The sequence below is a fragment of the Gavialis gangeticus genome, unplaced genomic scaffold, assembly GCF_001723915.1.
Source record: "Gavialis gangeticus isolate Ggan-Ray unplaced genomic scaffold, GavGan_comp1, whole genome shotgun sequence".
NCBI lineage: Eukaryota > Metazoa > Chordata > Crocodylia > Gavialidae > Gavialis > Gavialis gangeticus.
Genome location: NW_017729013.1, coordinates 9,227,274 through 9,236,942, shown reverse-complemented (window position 1 = coordinate 9,236,942; position 9,669 = coordinate 9,227,274). Strand labels below are relative to the sequence as shown.

General features: G+C 52.1%; 1 protein-coding gene across 2 annotated transcripts; it reads left to right on the top strand.

Annotated features, from left to right (window-relative positions):
- Positions 1 to 676: 676 nt before the first annotated feature.
- LOC109293500 (uroplakin-3b-like protein) lies at positions 677 to 8,875 on the top strand. 2 transcript variants are annotated; one of them, XM_019511476.1, is made up of 7 exons: positions 677 to 1,722; positions 3,338 to 3,481; positions 4,900 to 5,125; positions 5,892 to 5,968; positions 6,585 to 6,714; positions 7,258 to 7,372; positions 7,405 to 8,875. In XM_019511476.1, exons 1-6 carry the CDS (start codon positions 1,668 to 1,670, stop codon positions 7,361 to 7,363), a joined length of 738 nt encoding a protein of 245 aa, XP_019367021.1. In that variant the 5' UTR covers positions 677 to 1,667; the 3' UTR covers positions 7,364 to 7,372; positions 7,405 to 8,875. The 2 variants fall into 2 exon arrangements, with proteins under 2 accessions (XP_019367021.1, XP_019367020.1); XM_019511475.1 differs by lacking the exon at positions 7,405 to 8,875 and adding an exon at positions 7,039 to 7,126 and having other exon boundaries at positions 7,258 to 7,366.
- The last annotated feature ends 794 nt before the right edge of the window (positions 8,876 to 9,669 follow it).

The window sequence follows — 9,669 nt, the reverse complement described above, 5'->3', positions numbered from 1 at the left end:
CAGAGACGAGCACGCTCGCTCCTCACAACCATCCTTGCTAGCGGCTCTGTCTCCTCGCTGGCAGCCCTGACTCAACTGAACCCATGTTCAGGCTTGTTACATTTTTCTTCATCACCTGCACTTGACCTTGGCATTTTTTCTAGCAGTGTTTGTTTTCACCCCACCTTCTGCAGAGACTTCCAGTGGGTGGGACGGGGCAGGCCCAGGCTCCTTTCCTTCTGAATGCCCCCTTTGTGGGCAGGCAGTTTTCTACCAGGATGATAAATAAAACTCCTGGTGACTTCAGTGGATGCAAGATAGGACTGTGAGTTTGTGACTGGACCATGAATTTCACTAAAAGGCATGTCAAGTCATGGAAGTTGAAAGTGTCCAGCCTAGCCTATGGGGCACTTGGCACCTTAGCCCCAATCAGAGCATATGTTCACAGGATTGAACCCTCAGCATCTCAGGGATCATCCACGCTGGTATTCTTTTGCCTCAGTAATTCAGGAAACTCCTGCATCTCTCCAGATGTTATGGAGAAGCATGTCTCCAACGTCCTGACCTGCATATCCAGAGCATCCTGCTCCAGAACCACACAAGATCATGCTGTATCACAGGACTTCCAGCATCAACCTAGTTTGGCCAGGTTAGAAATGCAGTACCTCAGAAACAACCTGCCTTTTGGGGTTGCAGTACCTCAGAAACAACTTGCCTTCTGATTTTGGGGAATCTTTCTCCTTTCTAGCACTAGCTAAATAGTTCCCAAGCTTCACGTCCAGGACTGGCTCTAGCTAGGCATGCCATTCTGAGCGCTATAACAACACAAGCTGTTTTACCATCTTGTGCTCCATTTCCCACTGTGCAATGAATGTAACAGGACCAGGCTCCTAACTGTGCCATGTCTCATTGCATGAACTCACTCCACACCAAGCCCCTTGTCTCAGGACATCAGCTGCGCTTAGTTACCTGTGAACCGGAGGTGTCTGTTTGCTTTGCATCTGTGAAAAATCAAGTCTTAGTCAGTCTCTGCTGCAATGGGACAGAGCCAAGATAAAACCCAGCCGTGAAACACTGAAGACTGGACGGTTCATTTCTAGACCACTCAGTGCTTGCAGGTAAGACGTGAACCCAGGCAGGGAGGGAGTGAACTGATGGGCTGCAGAGAAGACCCTGGCATCATTGCCAGGGAGGCTGCGTGGAAGGATGGCAAGGAGGCTGGATCTGTATAACTGGAAGGAAGAGGACTGGGCAGTGTTGCACATGGCAGTTACCAAGGACAGCTTTGAGTATGCCGAATGGTCTGGGCATGCACCTTTTTGGCACAAGAGTGGGACATCCAGGTCACACGTCTGCCCTCCGTGATGATGAGTTCCCTCAGGCTAGCTGGCCCAGGGAGGGAGTTGCAGGACAATTCTCTCCACTGAGGCAAGAGGCTTGTCCTCAAGAGCACCCCTCCCTGGCACTCCCAAGACTCTTATGCACTAGTGCATATCAAATGCTCCCCAAGAAACTAGCCAGACCTGTTTGCTGTCAGCCCGGGGAGGAGAAAAGAGGAGAGGAGTGTCAGTCTCTGGGAGGGTTCAGGCAGGACCCAGAGGGACCAGAGCACTGAGCCCAAGCCATCATCTCCACGGTAGCTCAGGGGCACAAGGCAGAGAGAAACCGCTGGACCAGCCAAAGCCACGATGACGGCACTTCGGGTTTTGCTGCTGTTGCTGCTGACAGACATCTCCCAAGAAAGTGAGTCCTTGGGCTGCAGCTTCATGGTGTGAGCAAGGAAAGGGGTGATGGGAAGGAGTCCTGATTCCTGCGGCTGGGGCTGAGAGCAGAGTTACTCCCGTACGGAAACCAGGCAGTTCCTTGACTGAGTAAATGATCAGGATGGAGCTGCAGCTTGGCTCAGGCTTTACTTGCTAAGCTCACTGGAGTGGTTCTGGTCCCAGCTGTAGCCTGCGCAGCAGAGATCACAGAACAGTGGCAGCACTGAGGAAGATCCAGCACATCTCAGGCCCAGCATAGGGGTCGCCCTTTTAGCCCACCCTTGGCCTTCATACTGAGGTTGGATGGGGATCTTTGTAGGATGCAATATCCCTCAGTGTGAACAGAGCTGTCACAGCCTGGCCCCTGCTGCCCAAGAGACCATGGGGCTCTGGAGCTGAAAACTCAATGCTTTGCTACATAAGAGGAGGCAGGACAGGGGTTCCCTTGCCAGAGCTGACCTCAGGGCAGTGAGAATTCCTCCTTGCAGAGCACCAGTGCTTCTCAGTCTTGCAAATCCCGGTAACGCATTGCTCCACTATGCCCAGGGGGGCAAGGAATTACCCCATTTTACAGATGGGAAAACAGAGAGAGAGTGGAAGTGACTTGCCCAGGTAGCTCTGGGGGTTTTGGCCCAGCTAAGCTGCTGGATCTCTGCCTCCCTGGGCACATACTCAGGCCCAGTATTGTGGTACACAAGTGCCTCCTGAGCGCAAAAGCAGTGGCTCCCTGCCCCAGTAATCAAGAGAGACAAAGGAGTGGGGTGAGGGGCTCCTCATCTCCAGACTTTCTTGAGACCTTCTGGCAAATCTTCTGGAGGGCATTCAGAGGGGTGGCAGAAGGATCTTCTCTGAGACAGTAACAGCATTCACACCCCTTTCCTACAGGTAGGCAGCTCTCCAAAAAGTTTGAGCAATCAAGGTCACAGAGCTTTGAATGCTGTAAAGACTCCAACTCTGTACCCATTGCTCTGGGGGTGGACAGGGGTATTTTCAGATCAGCAAGGTGGCTGGGCAATGCTGTGGCAGAGGTGGGAATGACCATGCAAAAGGCCAGGTCCAGGTACCAGGTGGAGCTGAAGAACAAGTAGCTATTTTAGGTCAAACTGTCCTGTAACAGGCCTTGAACTCTCTCTGAGAGCTAAGTGTGGGACTTGGGGGTTATGTAGTTCCCTAGAGTAGCACAGAGGCAGGTGTGGCGCTTTGCTGTCATACTGCCCTGCCCTACAGGTACAGAATTGATTGATGCCCGGAGAAGAGATGGGAATGCCTAAGCTGGCTTTGTTAGCCTGGCGGGGACAAGGCTGACATGAACAAAAGGGTGTTGTTGACAGTCCTTCTTATGGTCTCTATGGAGAAAGGCACTGGCCCCAGAATGAGAGACATTCAACCCCATTCTGTTCTTACTTGTCTCAAGAGGGCCCCCTTCATGTCTGGGAGGCAGTGTGGTGCAGTGGATAGAGCTCCAGACTGGGAATCTATTTTGCACTGTGTATCCGTCCCCACACTCACTATCTGCCAGGCTCAGGCATTAGGAGGTGTCTGCTTATGTCCTGCTCCTAGTCACTGTGCGTTTCATTGCTTTTCTCCAGTCCCTGTCACTAAGAAGCCTTCCCTTGCTGGCCCAGAACTGGAAGGAAGGATCACCGCCTCCACCTTTGTCCTCAAGCAGCCTCGCTGTATCTTTGATGTGTACACCAGCCACACCGATGAGATCTGGCTGGTGGTTGCCCTCACTAGTGGTACGTGTGCTTCATTTGCAGTGTCATGTCCTCAGCTGCCTCCATGTTGCCCACTCTGTGCAGTGACTGCCTACTCTAGTGGTATGGACTCAGGTACTTTGCAGTGGTCACATAGGTCCACGGAGACCCCACTGCACAGATCAGCTGCAGTGCTGGTTGGCTGGGGATCGGCAGACAGCTGGTTTCTTTTCAGTGTATGGTGTCCCCAAGCTTTGGTTGGCTTGAGATCTGCTTTCCCTTGCTTTTAGCTCTCCCTTTGTAGGTGATGAAGCTGTCATTGGATGCAGGCTGCAGAGTGGGGCATGTGCTGGCTTGAAAGCCCCCACAGCAACTTATGGGGGTGGGCACCATGAGTCTGGATGCTGCAGACAGATCAGCCAGTGTCCTCAAGGTGCCTCACTCCAGTGCAAAGGAGCTGGGGCTAGAAGCTAACGGAAGGACAGCAGCTTGTAGGCTCTGGGACTTGCACCCTGTCTGCCTGAGTGCTCGTCAGAATGACGGGGAAGTGCTGAGCTAGACTGCTCCATGCTTGCTTTCCCTATGGGGTAAAAGCTTGGGATGAGCTAGCAGAGGGGAGCTCCTGGCTTCTGGCCATCACCAGGAAACCCCAAAGTCCATCCAGCCCAGTATCATGTTGGACTGGGGCTAGGGCCCTTGGCTTCAAAGCAGGAAACTTGTGGTACAAGAGTGTGAGCTTGGGAGGGGCTTGGGAGCTTCCTTTCCATGTGCAATCCTGAGAGCCATAGCTGGAGCCATTCCTATTCATGGACGCATCTCATCCCTTTTCTAAGGATCCTTTTTTGAGCAATTGCCTCAATAATGTCCTGTGACGGTAAGCTGTACAGAGGAATGGGACAAAGGAAACAGTTCTTACTGGGGAATGTGTGGCTATCTCAGAGCAGGGCATTTCCATACAGAGGGTTTTGCAGGTCAGGTGCATCCCAGGAATGAAACTCTTAGCCACATGTTAGGTGCACGGTGATGCATTTGTATGCACCTAACACAGTGAGTATCTGGAGGAGCAGAGGTATAAAGGCCCTGGCAGGACTCAGATCAGTCAGAAAGGATCCAAGCCAGCACTGGTGATGTTTGCATCTCTAAGACTTGGAGAGGGATTGGGCCGTAGTATGGAGAGCGGTTCTGGGAGCAGGCAGAGGAGGGGAGAGGAAGCCATTCTGTTACCTCCATGGGGTAGGGCATTTATCCCACCCAGAAATGCTTAATGCAAAGACTTAAAGAGGTAGGCAAGTTACAACAGGAAAAGGGCAGCCTCTGGTGTGTACCGGTTCCATAATCTGGCGGGACTCCACTGTTGATTCCCTCCTCACTCAGTGTGAATCAGGAGCAGACTCACTAGAATCAGTCTGCTGCCATATCCAGCCTGGATTCTCACCTGCTTTTCACTGTTGTCCTGGCAGAGAGATCAAAATTTGTCAACCCAGGACCCCTCCAGAGCCTGCCAGCCTATCAGGATTTCCCCGCAAACATTTCATACATGACCCTGAACACTGCCCGGCTCAACTACCCCTGCCAGCCAGACTCCAGTGACATCACTGTGCTGCGTGTGGGGAGCGAGACCAGCTGTATGAAGGACAGATCCAGGCCCAATTGTAACGGTCCCCTACCAGCCCCAGGACCCTACAGGTAAGAGATGGTGGCTGGACTGGAGTGCTCATGCCATAACATCTGGTAGGCAGCGTATGCCCTAGGGAAACACTTTAGACTCATGGGAGGGAGATGGTGGTAGAGCTGTGAAGGCATCTTGCTATGTCTCTAGAAGCATGAATAAGTCTCACTCCAGACATGTGCCAAAAGACTGTCCCAGCTGTAAATGGCACCTGGTCAGTCAGGCAAAGGAGTCAAAGGTATGTGATGCGAGTCACATCCCTCTGCAGCTTGCAGGAGCTGGTGTGCCTGATTCTTACCAACCCTAGGGGCTGTCAGGACTCCTGACCTTCTTGCTACATGGTGGAGTCCACTGAGTGCAGAGAAATGATGAATCACTCCTCAGTATTGTGAGGGCTGATGGGGGCTGGAGCTCATGAACTTCACTCCTCTGGAGAATCTTCCTATTGATTTACCTCTGAGGCTCATCACACCCCCAGGACAGTCCTCTCCTTGTTAGCCCCAGGGATACAGCATGACAGCAGATCCCCAGTAGGTGCAAATGCCATGGCCCCACTGACTTCCAACCTAGAGCAACACCAGTCTGCAGGTGCTGAAATCTGGCCTGGGCTTTGTTTTCCTGGTCTCATGAGCTCTGAGTGTTTGAGAATAATGGGAAGTGGCATTGCAGTCTGGCAGGGCCATGGGTCCATGAGGTTCTCTCCCCCACCCACTGTTACCTATAACCCAACAGGTGCTAGCCAGTGGCCCCAGCTACTTCTGAGCTTCTTTCCTCTCTTCACAGTGTGAAGTTTCTTGCAATGGATAATTCTCAGCCCAAGGCTGAGACAGAGTGGCTAGACGACATCACACTGAAGACAGGTAACTGCTTGTGCACTGCTCACTGCCTGCCATCCATCACAAACCTTGAGGCCATGTGGTTTAGTCACCAGAGGCCTGGGTTCATTCCTGCTGCTGCCACAGCCTCTTCATGCATCCTTGAGCTAGTCCCTTAGTCTCTGTGTGCCTCAGTTTCCCATTCTATAAAAGCAGGGTAACAGCCCTGCCCTACCTCACAGGGGTGTCATGGACTGTGAGATGCAGTGGAAAACTGGAAGTAACATGGCTGCGTTTTTTGCCCTTGCCCATGAGCCAGCAATAGCAGTGCCTGTACTGCATGGGGAAACATGGGGAAGGAATTTGCCTAGAGTCATAGAAGAAAATCAGTGGTTATTCCTGGTTAGTGGTTATTCCAGACCAGGAATAACCCCTGGTCTGCTGAGGCCCAGACCAGTGTCTCGATGGCTAGACCACTCCCAGTACATGACTTGTCCTCTTGAATACCTTTAGTCCCATTGAGGGCAATGGGGTCATTCATGGGCTTGCAGATAAGCAGGTGCTTTGCTGAATCAGGGCCCAACTCTCTTTTTTCCTGTGTGTGGGTCCCTGCTAGTGCTGTGTATGACATCATTTTTTGTCCCCCTGCTCCTTGCTCCAGCACAAGACCCCAGCACCATCGACCCCCAGCCCAGGAGGCGCAGCGCCAGCATGATTGTTATCACGACCATTTTGTCCATCCTGTTGGCCATCCTGCTGGCCTGCTTCATCGCCATGCTGATCTACGTATGGTGAGTCCCCACTCATCTGCCCCTAGGATGCACCTAATCACTGAAGAGACTGCTGTTGGTTTTAAACTACTCAGCTTGGTACCAACTCCAGCAACATGCAGCTGAGTAGGGGCTGGAAACCTTCCCTGGGAGCTGAACAGGAGCCAAATTGGGTAGTTTAAAGATAGCCTGGTCATGTCCACACTGCAGGGGCTGTGGACATTTGGATCTGAACTAAAGCAGTGGGAGTGGCCAGTGGACGGATCGCAGGGTCTGTGGTTATCAGCCCCCAAGGAAGCCCCACTGGCCTATACAAAATCACCAAACACTTTCTCTCTGATTTAGCCTGACACCCGCCTCTTCGGCTCAGCAGAGGGAGCTCAGCCCAGCAGAGTCTGGCGGTAGCTGGAGAGGGGGGGTGAAGCTGACACATGTAGGTATCGCTCAGAGGCAGCTCTCAGCAGACAGAGCTGTGCCTGACCCACAGGTCAGGATAGCCACACTTTGCTTCCCTTGCTGAACCCTTGCTCTGCACCAACCTGTTCCCTCACCTTCCTTTCACAGTACGGATATTTGCGGAAGCAGTGAGATATACAACAAGGAGTCCCCTGTGGCAGTGACACGCTACAATACTCATCATGTATACAGCCAGCCTGAGAACAGGCCCTGAGCCCCGCCAGCGACTCGAACTGCCTCTCCAGCCACCCTGAGCCACCACCAGGCAGCAGAACCTCTCAGCTCCTGGACAGCGCCTGGGAAACAGCAGCACCCCCTGCTGCTCCGCTTTCGGAGGCTGTTGGGGTTGGGGAGCCAGGGGGCTCCTCCTTTTGGGACACCTTCTCTGTTGATTGCTCCTGTCCCTCTGATGCATTTACTCCGTGCTCCAGGGATGATGGATTTAGCTAACACCCCTCCCCTGCTCCTGCCAGGCTGTCCCTCCTGCCCTGCTTCCTCCCCCAGCTACACTCAGCCATGACTTAGGAGAGAGAAGTCTTATGTCTCTGACTCAAACATGACCAGAACGAGGCCCAAACCCTGTGACAGGGCACACCCAGCCCTTAGCTCAAACATCCCCTGAATGCCATGGCTGGGGGTAGAAATCTACATCCATCCTGGAGCTGGGACCACCCCTTGGAAGTTGGCATTTCTGGGGTACAGGATGCATACTCTACTCTTAACAGGATGGGATGATGGTGTTTCCTTGCAATCATCCAGACCTTCCATGGATATGGCTGAGGTGGAGGTGCTGGGGTCAAGGCTCTCTGCAGCCACCCACTCAGACAGACACACAGCCTGACTTTCCTGCAGAAGTAGCAGTCCCCATCCTGGCCCCCTTGGATGTCAACTTCTCCCAGACCCCACAGCTCCATCCCTTGCATGGCCAGAGAAGTCACTGGCGGGTGGCCTGATGCACTCCTTGTACACCACCCTATATAATCCCCTTCTGGACTGCCCCAGTAGCCTAAGCACAGGACTAATTCTAAGCATGTACTTGAGCACTAGGCAAGATAGCATCTGTGGGCTTTGCTGGTTAGATCAGCAAGACACCATGGGCAAGGAAGACCATTTGCTCAGGGCCCCCATGCTTCATGTATGTCAGCTAAAGAGCCATCCCAGTCCCTTGCCTACCTCAGTCCCATCTGATCCCAGGGAACCACAGGAGGGAGAATGTTCTGTGGATGCTCTGATGTCTGCTAAGAGACATGATGTGCTATCCGGTTTGATGAATCTGTTGTGATCCAGCAGCAGCAGGAGCTCTGCTCTGAGATAAAGCTTTCCTGGCAAAGCTCCAGGCAAGAGTTGGGTGTCATTCATGGCAGGCATTAAGCAACCCAATGGAGCACTGGTATTAAAGGCATGAGACTTCTCTGGGTGTAGATCTTCTAGGAGTAAGAGCTGGGCTAGGTTTGCGTGAGCTGGATGTTGGCAGCAGTTGCAAGGGCCCCTGGAGAAAGGACTGGGGTTCTCAAACAAGCCTGATGAATTTAGATGCCCGCTTCCCTGGAACTGCAGTGGCAATCCTAGCCTGACATGTAGAACAGTGTTCCCAGGCAGTGCCCCAGCAAACAGCAACCCTGTGCTTCCCCCCGTCTGTGCACCAGTAACAACATGGCATGTATCTATTTGCCGTTTGCTTTTTAATTTTCAAAATACCCATTAAAACTGACTTGCATGAAGCTAAGTTCCTCTGTCAGACTTGGCCATTGCCCTGTAGCACTGCCTCTTGGGATGTGCAGGTTGGAGTCCTAGAGCCCCTAATCCTCTACGGAGGCCAACATCCCTGGCTGAATTACACCTCCTCTGATCCAGTGTGGTTTATCTGTCTGTCTCCCTGGGTGGTGCAGTGCACCAAGGCCTTGTTACAGGGTAATTTTCGGCAGCTTCTGGAGCCTTAAACCCCTTGTCTGGCCGCACGTTAACACCTCTAAATGGCTTAAAGCACTCATTACTCAACTCAAAGTTATGCCACTCCAGGGCAGGTTTATCTCTGATCTGCACTGCCCAGCTCCTGGTCCATTGAGGTGTGGCCACTTGAGCCTGAGCATCCTAGGTGCAAGAGAAATGAACCTTTGTGGTGTGGGAAGGACCCTTAGTCAGTTTTGCAGGTGCAGGTATTTCAATAAAGCTTGTACATGCAGTTGTATATGCAGTAAGGCAAGGAGTGGCCACATTGTTTAAGCAGGGGATTAGCAGTGCTCTGGGCATTCTGCCCTGAAGGGGAGAATTACAAATATGGCATCTGAGTCACAGGGAAAACAATCTGCACCTCCATGCCTGTGACAGAGAAACCCTGTTTGGGGTGACTCAGTTATTCCAGAGGATAATTATAAACAGAGTCAGTCAAAGAGATTTCTGATTGAAAGAGGTTTTCAATGGCAAATAGGATTTTGTTATGAGAAGACTCAGAGAAAAAAATGACTTTTAATGAAACAATTTGGTTTCCCAAAATGTCAAAACTGTTTTCTTATATAAAAG